At 34.4% G+C, this 19,726-nt stretch overlaps 1 protein-coding gene across 5 annotated transcripts in view; it reads right to left on the bottom strand.

Annotated features, from left to right (window-relative positions):
• PCB (Pyruvate carboxylase) overlaps nucleotides 1–19,726 on the bottom strand; it is a 593,745-nt gene that overhangs the window by 498,982 nt on the left and 75,037 nt on the right. For all 5 annotated transcript variants that reach the window (XM_090389678.1, XM_090389679.1, XM_090389675.1 and 2 more), the window contains one exon: nucleotides 5,161–5,318. In XM_090389678.1, the coding sequence (XP_090245804.1) occupies nucleotides 5,161–5,311 (151 nt within the window). In that variant the 5' untranslated portion in view covers nucleotides 5,312–5,318. The remainder of the gene's footprint in view (nucleotides 1–5,160; nucleotides 5,319–19,726) is intronic.

The raw sequence follows: 19,726 nt of genomic DNA on the forward strand, positions 1-19,726 counted from the left end.
TTTATAGTATTCATTTACAAACACAAGAATTAATAAAAAAATTTTTATTGAAATACATTAATTTTGAATGTGATTTTCATAGGCATTGGCTTAATTTGTTGTACTGGAGTAATGTCTCCAAAAGTTTAAATTTGGCAGAGAACATAGAAACATTGTTTCATGTTTCTATTTTATGGTACCAAAACTTTTGTAAAACTAAGTACAATTACTAAAATTTTTATTTCATTAAACCTAATGAATATTTTTCAATTATTAAAAAATTAAGAAATAAATTAAGAATTGCAATCTACTGTTAAAATAGTCAAACATTAGCACAACCCAAGCAAAATTAAAAAAGAGAATACCTTTTATAAATATTAAAATTAATCTGGAGCCTGCCAGGCTATGCAATATCTCATAATGACAATGATATTGCATAGCTTGGTGAAGATACAAGTGATGATACTGCCATATTTAATGTAAAAATAGAGCTACTGCATTATTTTGGATTACATAGTGATGTATCCTCTTCATCCAAACTAGTGATGTCTTTTGCTTTTTTTTCGATTTCTGTCATCCATGCCAACCAGCTACTCAGAGCAGGTGCAGGAGACAATGGAAAGCCAGATGATTTACGTTAAATGTGATGGAGCATTCACAAATACTGCCAGATTCTGTGCTTTTCATGTTTCCACTGGACACATCCAAAGGTTTATATTAAGAAACTACATTCTTCCTCTACCAAGTCATTAACAATTACTCCATTATATTCAAGTACCATTTCTTTTTTAATACATAATCAGGTGCAAACCCGAGATGAAATACCTGCATTATGTATCAATCTTTTACAGCTTGCATCAAATTTTTTAACCTTAATTTTTCTTTCCCTTATTATTAGGTTTTTTTAACATTGAATTATTTTCCCAACTATTTGATGCCTGCTATTTCTTTGAAATTTATCTATCTATACATTAAAAACGTTTTCCTTCTAGTGATATTTATTCAAGTCAATGGGAGAAGAGGGCAAAGCAATTACATCACTACAAATGCAATTAATTATTGACAACTGCCTCCATAACGTTCACCAAACTCGTGCACATGATTCTCTGTCTAACATTTGATGTTCCATTGTAACGTTTTTGTATATTAATGAATATTGTATATTTGTAAATATTTTAAATATTGGTATAGTTTGTAAATATTTCAGTTAAATATTTTAGTCCTGCTCTTTAGGATGCAACACTATTCCTCATGTATTATGGAACCCGAAGCAAAAGGCCTTTTGCTTCAGGTTCCATAATACATGAGGAATACGTAAATGGAGGTAAATAATTACATAGTGATATTGGCTGAAGTCCATGATAGTATACACCGGCAGGTAGTTCGATGAAAGCAAGGAAGACGGCGATAATTGACAGGTGAAGACACCTCCCTTCTGATTGTTTCGTTAAGGAGGGGGGCTTAGCTTAGGTAGGGTGTTTATCCCTCCATCCCACTGTTTTAAAATGAGAAAACGAGTTCCCGATTTAAAAACAGCAGCAAATGTGGGGAAAAATACCCTAAGAGGAGAGTGGGGGGGAAACATCTGCCAACCACCGCTTTGTTCCTGTCCATTTGTCGAAATATAAAAGTCAAAACTTGTCAATCACTGCTTTCCCACTGTTTGCTTGCCACCATGTTGGAGGGAATTTTTTCCGGTGATATTTATTCGACCTTGAGAATGCCGCTCACTACAAATGCACAGGTAAATAATTACATAGGTTATTTCCTGATTAGATAATGACCAGTGTGTTTCGACAGGTGTGTCTTTTACGTAGGAAAGATTTGACTTACTCCGTATATGTCTACATTTTACATAGAAAAGAATGCACGGGGATGGCAAAGCGAGCAGGGGGCAAGGCTCCCCTAGTTTATTATTATTTTTTCCTCCCTTACAGCCTCTTTCCTGCTAATTGACTTATTAATTCAGCCCTTAATTTTGGATAATTCAATGCATCTTTCAGGTTCTTCACATTGTTTTCCTTTCTTCTACCTTAATTTTTCTATTTCCTACTATCCTTCGCTAATGTGTTCTTTACAAATACATCTGTTTGCCCTTTGTCTCTCGCTTTATTACTTCTAACTTAAATATACAGGCACTCCTCTACTTACGTACAAACGACTTACAAAGCACAAAGTTGTTGCTCTTTTGGTTATAAGAATCAATTTTGAACACCTTCGTAATATTTTTCTAAAGCAGATTTCTGGAGGTCACTACCATAAAACAATATGTTGTTGTTGTTATTGGGTTTAAAGACACAAGGGCTACTGAGGCCAAATTGTGTCTATTAATTGTTTAATTACATGACCATATCCTTTTAGTTGTTAAATTATATACTTTTATATAGGCCAATACATTTTAAGTATATTAAAGGTTCTTCAATATTGCATCGTTTCCTAGGATATGGGATAAATCATGTGATACATTAAGCCTGGAAACTGGTTGAAAAGTGTTTTACCAGATGGTTGAATGTACGGGACAATCAAGTAGAAAATGGTGGACACTAAGCTGACTGTTACAAGATGAGCACTGAGGTGGACTTTCTCCAAATAACAAGTAGAGATGGGTATGATGAGTATGTCCAATTCTCAGCCTTGCCAACACCATTTCCTCTCGTCTGTTTTGTTGGAAGCCAGAGAGCCACAGCTTTGGTTCTTGTTTTATTTGGTAAAGTTTGCTGTTAGTATTCCTTTTCCATATTTGTGACCAGTTGTCGTAACATGCTTTACGAATAACAGGCTTGTAGTCAGTGTAAGGAACCTGAGGATGTTGTGAGAGAGTGGGTTGAGGATGTTTAGCGAAAAAGTTTGAACTTTCATTTCCCGGAATGCCAGAATGGCCAGGGATCCAACAAAAGCTGATTGAACACGGTAAAGGAGAATAGCTGGGAATGAATCTCTTTCAATGTAGGATGAGAAGGGGAGAAATTCTTCGTTATGGCATAGATAGCACTGAGGGAATCAGTGTAAATTATTGCAGATGAGATGGATAGTTAAATAATCTTGCTAAGTGCTAACTTGATGGCATAAAGTTCAGCAGTGAAGACACTGTATGCTAAAGGTAGTGGCTGAAATTGTACATGAAGGAAAACCAGCCGCAGCACCTACCATACTGTCAGTTTTCAATCCATCGGTATATATTTTACAGGCATGGGAGTTAAGAGTAGCACCAGCTGAGTGCAACTGTCTGATGTTGTTGGGAGGTATGAAATTCTTCCCCCACTGGAGAAAAGTGTATCATGGGAGACAGAAACATACGTCCAAAGTGGAACAGGTGCAGTTGAGTTCTGAAAAATATCAGCTAAATCGATATTCTAACACTGAATAAGATCTTTGATCCTGAGTGAGGCAGGTCGATTTTCATGTGGCTTATTCTCATAAAAAGAATCACACCGAGTGTGATAAAGATACTCCCAACTGGGGAGCGATGGAAGACTCTGGATCTTAGAAGCATAGAAAAGCAATAATGTTTTTCTACAAAGATGTAATGGAGGATCATGGGCTTCAATATAAAGACTGCATTGGAGAAGTCCTGAATGCTCCCAGAGCAGTCCTCAGGGCACTGTGCTGGATGACATTTAACAAATCTAATGTGCTCTTCCTAGCTGAGTCATATACGGGAGAACTATAATCTAAGCATGAACAGATCAGAGACTTGTAGAGGTGAAGTAAGGAGTACCGATCAGCTTCCAATGATATGGATGAGACTGATCGAAGCATGTTCAACTGTTTTAGACAAGTAGTTTATAGATATGTGATAGGAAGTTAAGCTTACTATCTAATATCAGGCCTAGAAATCTGATTCATCGCAATAGGCATAATGTTAAAAACAGGGGTTCTCAACAATGAAATTAGCTAATATAGTTTAACTTTAAACGAGATTGATTTATCCAAAGAAATGAAAATATAACCTCTAAAATCAAGCAAATTATTATTTTAAATTGTAACTTACAAATGTTTATGACTTAAAATGATTAAAATTATGACTTACAAATGTTAAAGAATGTTTATTCTTCATCATCATCACAACTAAATGCACACTCGTTGATCGCTCATTGTTGGGTTGGCACTCTGTTTGTTGCACGAGTAGTCTTCTTCAGAAATGCTTCAAGAGGTATTTGTTTCCAAGATAATCTCTTCTCATTTCTTTATAAATTTCACAATAGCATGCATATGCATTTTTTTAGCCGCATGCACAAATTGCAACTAACACAATACGTGCAAATGAGATTACAACTAACATAATCCGTGCGGAGTAACAAGTTTACAAAGCTTTGAAAAAAAAAAAGGAATGAAAAGCAGATTCTGAAAATTTATTATTATTATTTTTTTTTATATGATTGAAGATTGCAGTAAAGGGAAACACATTTCACCATAAGGTAAAAAAATATCACAATTCCAGCTATCAGTATTTTCGCAAATGCAGTAACATCGAGTTTACTACACATTTATAACTGATTGCACTAATAGAAAAGCCCATTAAACCAGAAAGTGCAAATTGTTTATATTGTTTTTATGGTCGTGACCTCCAGAAATGTGCTTTAGAAAAAATATCACAAAGGCATTCAAAACTGACTCTTATAATGGAACATCTGATAATGATGAAATTGTAGTGCATTTTAATTGATTTGAATTGGTAACTAACACAATTTACATTATAAAAATTGCCTTTTAGAGAGATAAATTTAGTTATATGGCGAAATAAAGCTTAGTTATATAGTGAAAATTTCAACTTTCGAGGTGTTGAAACGAATAACTAAAAAACAATGTGCTATTAAGTTCACATTACGATATTTTCATGATATGATGGTTTCTCTGGAACTGATTTTCATAAAGCAGGGTGCACTGTATTGTATAGCAACACACGTGGTTTTAAATGCAGTATTTATGAATGTTTAACATTCATTTTTTGCAATTAATGTTCATATTTTCAATTTTGTTGATACTTGGAAAAAAAAAAAAAAAACTTGTAAAGCAAAAAAACTCTTAAAGTGGGAACTGCCTGCATATAACATTCTTTACAAACCTCATGAGAACCAGATATTTTTTAAAGTCCCACATCTTTGAAAATGCTAAGTGATATGAGATCTAGAAATCCTAAATTATCAATTTATTTCAGCAGAAAATGGCACAGTCACTTACCTCTATTTGCCACCAAAATTTTCTTTATTGGTTTATATTTTTCTGCTTTTGAGGAATATAAAAGGAATAAAGGTCTTTGACAAAAAGAAAATGATGGGATATGAAAGGTTCTTATCCTCATTATATGTTTCCCATTTATAAATGTTGCCATTTTCACCCTGTAAAAAGAATAAAGAAATCTTTAAAGAGAAATCTTAAAAATCTAAATTTTTAAGGAAACACTTTTGCACATTATACAACTTACTACTGATAAGTCTGAATCGAATTTTTATTTTTTAATATCAGTCAATTTGAATGGCTACCAAATTTCTTATTCAAATTTGTCACTGGACCAAGTACAAAGAGAATTGGTTTTCAGAAGTTACAGTATTGATATCAGTCATAGGTGTAAAGACCAAGGCTTTTGCTGCACCAGCCAAAGAAAAATAAAATAAAATAATAAACTAGTGTTGTTATTATTTGGTTTTCAGGAGCATTAGCAACTAAGACCATATTGCTCCGGGGATATGTGGTGGTCATTCCCTGACCTTTTCACATCCTCTGTATTTGGAATAAACTAGTCCATCTTATATCTAACTTCAGACTTTTTTGAAATTGCTATTTGGCAACCATATCACTGCATTAAAATGGCATTGTATGCATACACCAAGTGTTCCCCATTCAGAAACTGTATAGTTATCACAAATTTTACAATAGCTTCTTGCAAAATTAAAAATATATAGCTTAATCTAATAACATTTAACCATTTTGTAGTACCATTCTCTATATCTAATGCAAACATCCTACACCCTGCATAGGATGTTGAGATCTTAACTCTTACTATTTGAGGGAAAAGGATAGACTTATCTCAGTTATCTAATCAAGATATTTTCTTGTAACAATTTCACTTTAAAATAAAATATAAATGACTTAATCAACCAAGTTTTCTTTGAAATAACTGTGTATTTTGTGTATACAAAATTCAGACTTTAGTAGTGCCATTTTTACATATCACTTGCAGACAGCACTTATTATAATACAGAACTACTTTCTGCAGACGTGTCAAAAGTTAAGTAAAGTGGACTATATCTATTTGACTCCCTCCTTATGTGGGTGCCTATCCAAGCTTACCTTTGAATTTGCTTAAGCTGTCAACTTCAACCACCCATGGAAGCAACTTATTCAGTAATTAACAACTCCCAGAATAAAAGAAAAGTTTCTTGCATGCATGGTTCCCTCTAATTTTTTTAATTCACCAAACAGAATGGGTATTAATTTTGTGCGCTTATCTCAGGTGGCTAGTCATTACGCAAAAAAAAAAAAAATTAATGATTGTAATTACATGATTATAATTTTAAACATGAACTGGAAAATAAATTATTTAACAAATATTTAAACTAATAGATTAGATTAATTAGATTTTACAAACATAAAATTAACATTATAAATTCTAATTTTTGACAAAGTTAACAAATTTTATTAATTAATGAGTGAACATTTGGAAAACAACCCTTGAATTGCATAATAAATAGCAGTTAAATAAAAGCACACTCAAGAGTCTAGAGTATCCTTCAGAGACCCTAAGACTAGCACTGCTTATTTCCAGTAACAAAAAATTTAATTTAGACTTTGATGGGCAATCTTGTTGGATTCAAAATTATTGAAGGCTATTTGACCTACTAGAAGCACAATTTAATAAAAACTAGGCACAGAATATACATATGAATCTTTCCTTCTGTCTGTAAGATAAAATTTCACAGGTTTTATCTTATTGTCAATAAAAAATCTAATTTTGTTAAACACATTTCAAATGTTTTAAACACACGCATGCATTACAAAATAAAATTTTACACAGAAAAGTCACTATACAGTAGAACCCTGTTAATCCGGACTTGACAGGACCACACTCAGTCCGGATTAGTGAAAACCCAGATTAACCAGAAGCTATCTTTAACATACCAGTTTTTATTTAAAGTTACTAAATAACAAAATTAACTAAATTGGTTTTATATTAAATTAATAAAACAATATTTTAAAGTAAAAATTATAAAAAATAAAAGAATATGGTAAGTAAACAAAATACTGTACAAAGCAATAAAGTTTTAATGTAGAAAATTATATTACACAAAATTAAACACAAAAATATAACACAAAATTAAACACAAAAATATACCACAAAACATAACTATTTTTGAGAAGTTTACTTGAAATAGTCCTCTGTTTTTTTGCTTTAATTTTGAAACTTGCTTTCAGGCCACACTATCTCGCAACCGCTTCAAGGTTAGAAGCTCACCAGCTGATGTGTCATCCTGTCTCTTGAAATAAATCAGTAGCTTCTCCAGCATTCCAGTTGCTTCAGTGTGACTTGTGCCAGTTGTTTCCTCACACACTTCATCATCGGAGTTGTCATCTTCATTAGCTTGCAATGATGATGATGAGCATGCTTGCATGATGTCTTCCTCAGTGAGGATCTGGTGTCCTAGATTATTATCACATTATCCATGGGGCAATGTCTTCATTTGTTATGTCTGAACAACCCCCTAGACATTGAAATAACAGAAAAAAATCATCATCATCCTTGTCGTCATCAGGATCAGAAGAAATATCCATCCCCACCCCCCAGATCTTTCTACTGGAATATCAGGCCAAAGTTTTTTTCCAGCATTTGATAAGGGTAGTCTTGTCAGGTTTGTACCAAGCTGCAGCAGAAAATTAAATGACTGTCTTTATGTTGACATTTTTAAGAAGGTCCATAAAGTTTGATTTTTCTTCAAGCGCCTCTTGTTGTTCTAACAGTGAGATTATCAACTTCTTTCTGTACCATCACTTTCACAGCCTCTATAACTCCTTGATCCATAGGTTGTAATACTACAGTAACGTTGAGTGGCAAAAATTTTACAAAGATGTTGCCAGATCTCGGTTGTTCTGCTGGGTGGATTGGAGTGTTATCAATGAATACAACTGCTTTTTCTTCCAGTTCATGATTCCTTAAATATTTTTTAATTAAGGGAACAAACGAGATGAAAAACAAATCTTTAAAAAGAACTGAGCTCATCCAAGTGATTTTTGTGATGTATACTTAGCTGGGGGGGCATTTAAGTTTGCATTCTTAAGAGCACAGGGCTTAGCAGATTTTCCTATGACTAACAGTTTCAACTTTAAATTCCCAGACGTGTTACTGCACAAAAGCAATGTCACTCTTTCCTTACTCGATTTATGTCCTTTAGCTGAAGAGTCAAGTTTTGAGGCAAGTGTTTTTTTGGGTAACATTTTGAAAAATAAACCAGTCTCATCAGCATTAAAAATTTGGGATGGAACTAAACTTTCTTCACTAATAAACTTGAGAAACTGTACTTTAAATTCTTCGCTTGCAACACCAGAAAGACTTTCATCTATAATTCCGAGCTGTCGGATTCCATGACGCTCCTTCCACCTTGATAACCACCCCAAACTCATAGCAAAAGGCAGATCACCTCCTAACTTTTCGTTAAGGCTAAGAACCCTTGGTTGAAGGATTTGGCCTGAAAGAGGAACCCCTTGCTCTCGTTCTTGACAAAACCAAACATGTGGCCTCATAAAAATTTTCATTTTTTGCCTATTTCCTAAGCTGTCTTTAACCACCAGTTTTGCACAAAACTTTGATTGCTCTCCTATTTGTTTTCCAATCAGAAACAGTTTGTTTTGCCACTCCTATATTGAGAGAGATCTTTTTTAAACTTTTTCCTTTATCAATGTGAAAAAGCACATTCAGTTTTCGTTCCATCGACATGGTAACGCTTTCTTTTTGTTGCCATCTTCTGTTAACCCAAAACCACAAAAAAAAAAATAAAAAACACACTAAAGAACACTGAGGTAAGGTGTATGCGAGGACAATGCTAGCTGCAGCTGTCAACTGCATAGGCAAGCACTCAAGATTACCCTACGATTGTCTCTGACCATACCACGTGGTCCAGTCAGATTTCTGGAGGTCACAACCATAATACAATAAAACAATTAGCAGTCCCCTGTTTATCAGGCTTTTCTGTTAGTACAATCTATTATAAATGGTAGTAAACACAATCTTATTGAATTTGCAATAATACCGACAGCTGGAATTCTGTGGGTTTTTATGGTAAAATATGTTTCCCCTTCCACGAAATCTTCAATCATATCAAAAACAAATTTTCAGAATGTTCTCTTCATTCCTATTTTTTAAGTTTTGTAACTTGTTACTCCATTCTCACTTGTACATATCATGATGGTTGCAATTTGTGCATGTGGTGTTCTTTGTTATTGATTGCTTATCTTTTTTACTGTTTTAAAAATTTTAAACCTCCTCCCAAATGTCAGTTTACAGAAATATTTTTTTCTTCAATAGTTAGAATTTTTCCCGACTGAAAATCCAGTCCAGATTAATAGAAAGTCCAGATTATTGGGGTGCAGATTAACAGGGTTTTACTGTATACAAAAGAATATTTCCACCTGCAATTTTTTATTTACAATATTCAAAGTGAATCACATTGACTGGCCAAAAAATTAGAAACCTTTATTTAATATCTATTACAGCCATCTTTTGCCTGATTTACAGCCCATACATGTCATAGCACTGATTCCTGAGGAAGCTCCAGATTTGACAATTTTTCCATTATTTATTTTTACCTGTCAGCTAATGTAGTAGTGGTGGTTAGTAGATACTTGCAAAACCAAACTTCTTTCCAAAATATCCCAGACATTTTCAATTGGATTCAGATCTGGACATTTAGGTAGCCAGCATAGATGTTGGTAATCCTGGGAATGTTTCCTGAACCATTCAGATATAATTTTTGCACAGTGGATAGTTGAATTATCATCTTGAAAGAATTCATCACAGCATGGGTAAAAATGAATCACTGCAGGATGAAGCTGGTCTAATACAACAGAAAGATATTAGCTGCAGGTAACATGAACATCATGTATGAGCAAACCAATCTGTACCAAAAGAAGTTACCTCATACCACCTCCAGGTGCTTGAGAGTTTATGCATGGTACATGAGGTTCAAACTACACTTTCACTCTATCATTGGTGTAAAAAAAAATGTAAGTCAAGACTATCAGACCACATAACCTTTTCTCACTGTTTGATAGTCCAGTCTTGGCATTGGTGAACCAACCAAACAAGTCAAATCTTTTGATTTTTTATAGAAAAAAAAAAAAGCGGCTTTTGTATTAGGCACACAATTACCAAATCCCAGATACCTTCAATCAATTTCCACCACAGTCGAATCAGAAATGGGCCTTTCTTTACCTAAATTGGATTTCATCATTTGCTGCACATTGGACCATCTATTGTGATGCACATTTTGCTTTGAACTCCTGCATTCTCATTCTTGGAGTACTGACTTTCTGCCACATTTCTTCCTTTTAGAGCTGCATTCTCCTTTCATCTTCCACTCATTGAATAATTTTGTTTTCAACACAGTGATTTCCTTTGTTTTCTCAACTGTCGTCCCTATAAAACATTCTCAAGCAATAACACCCATGAAAATTGGATCACCTGTCTCAACTAAAACAACTACGAGGCTTCAGGAAAGCATACATATCTATCTGATACCAAGGAACTTGTGATTATACAATGTGAAACACATCTGCATATCATACATTTAATTATCTAACAATAATTGCAAGAAGTTTAATTTTTTTGTCCAGTTAAAGCAATTTATTTTATTTGAAAATGAAAAATAAATAAAAAAAATTAAGCAATAATTAAACTAAAGATAAAATTGTGTACATAAAAGAATCATTTTTAATTACAATACTACTTAAGGTAGACTATTCTTGACTTAGATTTTTTTTTTATTAAGACAAATGTGATAGTAATAGTATTCGCCATATAGTGCAAGAAATCCACAGGCTTTTCCTGCGCTGGCAAAAAAAAACTAACCAAGTAGATAAGAGACCACAAATTATATGCTTCCCTCCTCACACAGGTAAGTATCCAGTTGACCTTTGAATTTATTCCAACTGTCAACCTCAACTACCTGCGAGGACAACTTGTTACAGCTATCAATGACTTGCTGGCTAAAAGAAATCTTCCTACAATCTAATCTAAACCTCAACCCCGCAATTTGAATTTATGATCCCTAGTTCTGGAATTCTTTAGAACAGTGAGCATTCCACCTTCATTCATTCATTTTACTAATCCCTTTCAGAGCCTTATAAACCTCAATCCGGTCACCTCTGAGGTGCCTTGTTGCCAAGCTCTGTAACCCACATAATCAGTCTTTCCTAATACAGCTATCCTTCTGCCAATCTCACCATTTGAGTTGCCCATCAAGAAGCTCAATGTCTTTTTTCAGGTAAGGTTTCCATACTTGAACACAGTATTTCAAATTGGTCTTCCAATTGCCTTATACAGTGGGATTATGACATCCCTATCTCTACAAGCTAGTGTTTGATAAATCACAGATAGGACACCACGGGCTTTTTCCTTGCTGCCCGTTTACACTGTTCAGAAAACTTCATATCTGCCCATATTGTAACTCTCAGATCCCTTTCCTCCCCCACTGTTTTTAATTCAAAGTTTAAAGTTTATTTCTGGGTTGCTATTCCCCAAGTGTAAGACCTTGCATTTAGCAGCATTAAAACAGCTGCCACTTGAGACTCTGGCCATCTCTGAAGTCTGTTTTTTTTTTAAGTCATCCTGAAGGAGCATTGATTGGCTCTGATCATTAACAACTCTGCCAATCTTTATGTCATCTGCAAATTTTGACATCCGCCTTCTATCCCTTCATCTATGTCATGTATAAAAATGAGTGGTCCAAGAACCAATCCCTGGGCAGACTCTACCCCTGATATTACACCAATCTGAAGAATATCCATTAATCATAACCCTCTACATTATGCCCTCCAGACATCCAGCAATCTCAACCTGTTCAAGCTTATACAGTAACCTCTCATGAGAGACTGAATCAAATGCTTTGCTAAAATCAAAATAAACTATATCAATATTATTCTCTAAATCCACCTCATGAGTAACTGTGTCAAAATAACCTACTAAGTTAGTTAAGCATAATTTACCCTGAACAGAGCCATGTTGTGTGTGTAATTAAGAATGCCATATCTATCTATCTAAAATGTCCCTGGATTGCACTCTTAATCACCACCTCTAAAAATGAATGTTTCCTACCACTGAAGTCAGTGATAGGAAAACCATATGAATCTCCAAACCCTAAGAATCTCCTCCGAGTCCAAAGATTTACGACATCACTAATTTCATAGGGCTCAGCCTCTTCTCAGCATGAAAGGTCTTTCATCAGTAAATACAAATGCAAAGTCCCTGCACTTATAAACATCTGCAACATCACAGCTGGGTTGTCTAAGACTTTCCCACACTCCGTGCAAAAGGGTCCAATTTGATTCACTTTTATTTTCTTGTATTCACAAATATAAAAAATTCCTTGTCTCCATTATTTTCTCTCTTAGCCAATGCTTTCTCATATACAAATGCAAAGTCCCTGCACTTATAAACATCTGCAACATCACAGCTGGGTTGTCTAAGACTTTCCCACACTCCGTGCAAAAGGGTCCAATTTGATTCACTTTTATTTTCTTGTATTCACAAATAAAAAAATTCCTTGTCTCCATTATTTTCTCTCTTAGCCAATGCTTTCTCATATGCAGCCTTGGCCTCCCTGATCTTATTTGTGGCACTATTACAGATCACCTTGTACCTGTTGTAAGCAGTACTTTTCATTGCTCTGTAACTGTATCATGCTATCTTTTTCTGCTCTATTTGACCAGTTCCACATTCATCCATTCTGGTATTTTCCTTCTGCAATATTTTCTTAAAGGTATGTATGCATTCATGGTTTCTGTGATTACTGCTTTAAAAGTATTCCATAATTCAAATATATTCACCACCCCTCAGCAATCAGCTCTGTTAAAAGATATGCCATACACCACCTTAAAATGTCAAAGTCCCCTCTTCCGAAGTTAAAACCCATCCTTTTTACCTTTAACTACTGCAACATCCTTCTTCATCTTCCAGCTGACAATTGCATGATCACTTCCTGACAATAGTTCCTGTACTTTAAGATGTCATCTGAATGAATGATGAGGTCAAGAATAGTCTCACCCCTAGTACTTTGTCTACCATGTTGGTAGAAATAATAATCATCTAGTTTATTTTAAAAAGTATTTCCCCATTGTGAGTTTCCCTCCCACTTATTCCAATCAATCTGGAAAGATTAAAGTCACCCATTATAGACATCATGCTTGCTTGCCTATTCCATCTGCATGTAAACACTCTTGTCATATTCTTCTGGTCTGTATATTACTCCCACTCTCGTTGTTCCTTTGCTTCTAACTAACTCATCACACAGATTCTATGCTGGCAGATAACTTCAGACTTGGCAAAAGCTCTTCTCATGCTCCAGCTGCATTTGATAAGAAGCATTACTCCTCCATGACTTCTACCTTTCCTGTATCTTTCTTGCTGTTCCAACATAGTGTTGGGTCAGGCGAATCAAAGCCTCCCATCTTTTTCTACCTTCCCAAATCTTATCTTCTGTCATTCTCTCCCACCCAATTCCCTTCATTTCCACATCTTCCCTAATCTGATCTCTCCATCTTTTCTGGAGTCTTCCTCTCGGCCTCTTGTCCATTTTCATCTCAAACATTCTTCTTGGTATTCTGTTTGATGAACTCAAACAGAATACCAAGAAGTATTCCCCCATATCTTCTATTCCCAAGTTCATTCTTATGTTCAATATTTCTAAGTTTGTCTCTTGTAGTTTTAGCTAGCATAGTCCTTAACACTTTCATTTCTATTTCTTGGATTCTGCTGGTATCCTTTTTATTCATTCTCCACGTCTCAGCAGCACAAGTCAAAATAGGGACAAAATATGCCCTATTTATCAGCGTTTTACACTTCATTGGAACCTCCCTACCCCATAACAGGCTGTTAATGTTACAGAAGAAACTGACTGGCTGCTATTCTTGTTATTTCCATATCTAGGCTGCCATCCTTTGTTAATACTCTCCCTAGGTACTTAAAATTGTCCACCATTTCCAACATTTCATTCCCTAATTTTATCCCTTTTTCACTCACTCCCCCCCCCCCCCCCCACACAGTGCACAGTGCATCATATGTAATAAAATATTAGCAAACAGTTCTTTGGCTCCCACTAAACTTGTTTCGAAAGTGTTCCGTGAATATGTTTGTGAGATGAAAAGTGTTCCATGACTAAAAAAGTTTGGGAAACTCTGCCATAGTGGAATACATCATCATCGATTTCTGGTTGGCAGTTTCTGTCAGCCCTATTATATCAACATTAATTGTTCTAACCTGGAGTTCAAATTCAGCCATTTTATTGACAACATTCCTGTAGACACAGTTGAGACTACATAATCCTCTATAGTTTACTACACTGACACACCTCCAAGTTATTTAGGTTTGTATCCCAAGCTATATCCTCCCTCTCGTTTGAAACATTGCTACCCTCAGAACATCTTATCAACATTGGCTCTTGTGGCAACTAACAAGAATTTGAGGCAAGTGCAAGCATTACATTGACCCATATCATCAGATAAACACGGATCTAAATTACCCTTCACACTAGCAGTTTCCCTGAACCCTTAGGATATCCTCAATGATATTGGCAAAAAATCCTTGCACTATCTTTGTTCTTATCAGCAAAAAGGTTAGTAGGTATATATTAAACCAGAAAAATAATTTCTTGGAATTGTTTGTGCAGCGATTCTTCCACATTTACCTACACATGTGGTTCCTAACAGACAAAGAATAATTTACATTCCAGTAACAAAAATATGCAAAACCTTCATGAGGAGTCTTCGGCAGGCTAGGACATTTACAACTGCTCTTTATCTTCTTCCACTTAACTATCTGTTTATCCACAGTAGTAATTTGCTCCTAATGTCACATTTCTCCAATTCATACAACAATTATACCCTGTGATATAGTATCAAAGGCTGTACAGAAATCTAAGTATATTCTTGTAACCTCATAGTAGCTAATCAGACTGTTGACACATGATCTCCCTTCAACAAAAGCATGCTGTTATTGCCTTATGGGTCCATAAGGTATATATAATTATTTTTTTATGAAACTCCCACACATGAAAGGTATTCAAAAGCTATAGTACTTAGTACAGTGCGTGGGATGCACTCCATAAGATGCAGATTATGTTTCACATATAGCTGGGGGTTTTTGGTCTTTTTTTTTTTTTTTTTTTGACAAGTTATTGAACAAAGTCAATCTAGAAATGAACTATGATTTGTGTAGACCACATCTTTCTATTTCTTTACACAGAGCTTTTAAATTGATAATTAATTTTAAATCTAATTATCAATTTAATGTGCTTTTAATTTTTTTCCCTTTTATCATTGGAACAGTCCTTTTTCACCATCTCCTACATGAAAGCCATGTCATGAAAATAAGGCTTTTACACTTTAATTTGCTTTAATTTAATTACATATACTGCGTTGGGGCACCTTACTTATGTTTTTGGAGGTTTTATCTTTCACTCCTCCCTTTCTGTCCAGGTTCAGACAAAGTCCCAAACTCTGTTATAAAATTTCAGATATCTGCTTCTTTCCCTCAACAACCTCCATTTCTATTCATTCATTATCCATTTTCCTATTCATTATGGGAATGGATAATGAATCCATCCAATCTTCTAGAAATATTTAGCCTCTGCTGCTAAAGACCAGTTAAGTCTTTTATGAATGAGTTCCGTGAACAACGGACTACAGTTACTTTTTAACAAATGAAAACTTTACATTTAAATAATAAGTGTTTCTATGCAAACTTATGCTGATGGAGGAAAGATTAAAATATAACAACAAAAAAAAAGGGGGAGGGGTGAAAGAAAACCTCCAAAAACATAAGTAAGGTGCCCCAACGCAGTGTATGTAATTAAATCAAAGCAAATTAAAGTATAAAAGCCTTATTTTTATGTACATGGCTTAAAAGTACAAAATGTAATATAAATTCTGAATCTTCTAAGGATGAAAAGTTTTGAAAAAGATGAAAAGGTGATTTTTTGTATTATAATAAAAGTGACAGGCAGTGGTATAGAAATGGAAAATAATGCAGGGTAAAGGAGGGAAAAAGGTAATAAAAATAAGGATAAAGGAGGCGAAAATAGCAAGAATGAGAAAAGTAGGAATGTCCGAATTCTTGCTATTTTCGCCTCCTTTATTTTTATTACCTTTTTCCCATTTCTATACCACTGCCTGTCACTTTTATTATAATACATAAAATCACCTTTTTGTCTTTTTCAAAACACTTTTCAAATAATTTTTTTTCAAAACTTTGATTCAGAATTTACATTACATTTTATACTTTTAAGCCATGTACATGAAAATAAGGCTTTTACACTTTAATTTGCTTTAATTTAATTACATACATTGCATTGGGGCTACCTTACTTATGTTTTTGGAGGTTTTAACTATTACCCCCTCCTTTTTTTTTTTTGTTGTTATATTTTAATCTTTCCTCCATCAACATAAGTTTGCATAGAAACGCAGTGTTTTGGTACATGATCAGGTGTAGTTCCCTGATGATATACCTGATCTATGTACCAATTTTATTTAGTTTGCATCAAAAGTTTTTTTTTTCCCTACCACCCTCATTTTGATGCTCTATTATTTAACATTGATTAATTCTTCTTTCCCTTTCAGCTCATCATGTACATATGATTGGCTTGTTAATTCTGCCTTTAATTCTATATAAATATATATTTTTTTTTTTTTTTTTTTTTAGGTTCTTAACATTCTTTTTTAATTTCTCATTCTCTTCTCTTTCCCCCTATTAGGCTCAGCACCTTGTGTTATTTACTTCTCCATCTTTTTGTATTTTTTTTATTAATTACTTCTAATTTTATCATTATATCTTTTTGTATCCTGTCTTTGCAGCTTTGCGCATTCAGGTGCAATTCCTGTTTCTCTCTTTCTTGCTTTTCCCTTTTTTTTGTATTTCCTACTCATATATACTATATACAGGCATACCTCGGTTAACGTTACCTCTGATAACGAAGCTTCGCTATAACGAAGTCGGCAATTTCAAGCCCCATTTAACATAAAAAAAATATTCCACTTTAATCACCTGAAATCTAACAAACTGAAGAAATTACGGAAACCTTTGGGGCTTCTCGTGGTTGGTTCGAGAAATTTAAAAAACTGGCCAGGATTCATAGTGTAAAATTAACAGGAGAAGCTGCAAATAAGTTTCCAGAAAAACTAAAGGAAATAATTGAACGTGAAATTTTTCCAAATTCGGTGTTCAATGTTGACGAAAGCGGTTTGTTCTGGAAACTGCTACCAACAAAAGGCTTCATTTCTATTGAAGAAAAATCAGCTGCTGGGTTCAAAGCAGCCAAAGACCGTTTAACGGTACTCTTTGGATCAAATGCCTCTGGCGATTATAAATTAAAATTGTTATTAGTTTACCATTCAGAAAATCCGAGGGCGTTAAAAGGTAACATAAAAATGAATTTACCTGTAATATGGAAAGCAAATAGAAAAGCGTGGGTTACCAAGGAGTTATTTACTGATTGGTTTGTTAACCACTTTTGTCCTGAAGTAAAACGGTATTGTCAAAAAAAAAAACAACTTTGAAGAAAAAGCTCTTTTGTTGTTAGACAATGCTCCGGGACATCCTACTGATCTTAACACGTTGGACACATGCATTCCTGTCAAAGTTGTGTTTCTTCCAGCAAACACAACTTCCCTGATTCCACCATTGGATCAGGGAGTAATAGCATCATTTAAAGCTTATTATCTGCGTCAAGTATTAAGCAGTTTAACTGAACTAGAGGATAAAGAGTTTGTTGTTTGGTTTTTTTTTTAAGGAGCATTAGCAACTAAGGCCATATTGCTCCGGGAAATGCGGTGGTCATTCCCTGACCTTTCCGCATCCTCCGTATTTGGTGTTGACGGGCTCGAACCCCGGTTTAATCAAGAAGCGTGTGCTACGCACTGCTGCTCCTTCCCACCTGGCTACGGAGGCGCCAGGATAAAGAGGAAATGACAGTTAAAACTTTTTGGAAAAACTACACCATTAAAAACGCAATTGAAAACATTGATAGTTCTTGGAAAGAAGGCACTAAGAAATGCTTAAATGAAGTTTGGCGCAAAATATGGCCAGAAGTTGTACTAGAAGAAGAAAATAACATCCAAGAAATTAGAAATGAAGTTATCCAGATGGCTCAATCAATAGGTTTCGAAAATGTCGATGAAGAGGATGTTAGAAATTTATTGAATGCAGAAGATGATGGTTTTTCAGTGGAAGATTTAGAAAACCTTGTTAGCAACGAAGACAAAGATAATGAAGACGAAGTTAAAGAAGTTCCTGCCGAAAAAGTGTTAACAACCAAAGATTTAAAAAGGTGCTTAAATGACATTGAAAACGTTTTAAATTTTTTTAGTGAAAATGATCCTGATTTAGGAAGAAGTGTTATTTTTTAAGTGATCAGTGTTAAATGCAATAACTCCGTATAGGCAATTGTTAAATGAAAGAGAAAAAGAGCATAAACAATCAACTTTAGACTCATATTTTAAAATGTGATTTCAATTTGTATGTAAGTTGACTGTTCATTTAATAAAACTTTTCTTTGTTCGAAAAAAAAAAAAGCTTTTCATTTTCTTTACGTAGGAACGTATCCCTATTCTGACCATAGTATTTTTACCTCTGAAAACGAAGTTTCGCTTAACGAAGTAATTTCGTGGAACGCATCCTATTCGTTATTCTAGGTATGCCTGTATATATAAAATATATATAAAAAATAAATAAAAAAAATTTGTAATACATATATATGGTTAAGTAAAACTAATCAATGCTTTTTTTTTGACAAAATAATATCCTCTACATCATCAACATCATCAGCCATTTTCAATCCATTGCAGGATGAATGCCTCTCCAGCAACTTTTCAGTTCCTTCTGTTTTGAGCACTGGCCATCCATTTACTACCCACAAACTCATGAATTTCATCTATCCATCTCTGCCTTTGTCTTCCAGGTTTTCTTCTAGCTCCTCTTGGATACCATTCTGTTATTTTCTTAGCCCATCTGTCATTATGTCTTCGAGCTATGTGTCCTGCCCAAGACCATTTTAGTTCTTTAGTTTTGATAAGAATATCCTTTACTTGAGTTTGCTGCCTAATCCATGTGTTTCTCTTCTTATCTAACAGTCTCATTCCCAATATAATTCGTTCCATTCTTCACTGTGTAGTTCTCAGCTTCTCTTCCATTCTTTTGGTGAGTGCGCAGGTTTCACTTCCATAAGTCATGGTGGGGAGTATACATTGGTTCATTATTTTACGTTTCAGACAAACTGGGATATTGCTCTTCAGTATGTGACTATATTTCCTGAATGCTATCAATCCAAAATTTATTCTTCTCTTGACTTACAGACATTTATCATTATTACAGCTAATAACTTGTCCCAGATAAGTATATGACTTCACCTTTTCAATTACTGCTCCTTCAATCATTATTTCCCTTTCTGTGGCATACTTGTTCATCATTACTTTTGTTTTAGTCATATTCATCTTTAGTCCAAAATCCTTACTAACTGTGCATAACTGATTAAGATTTTCCTCTAATTCT

Source organism: Mastigoproctus giganteus, chromosome 2 (genome assembly GCF_048544385.1).
Source record: "Mastigoproctus giganteus isolate SK-2022 chromosome 2, ASM4854438v1, whole genome shotgun sequence".
NCBI classification, from domain to species: domain Eukaryota; kingdom Metazoa; phylum Arthropoda; class Arachnida; order Uropygi; family Thelyphonidae; genus Mastigoproctus; species Mastigoproctus giganteus.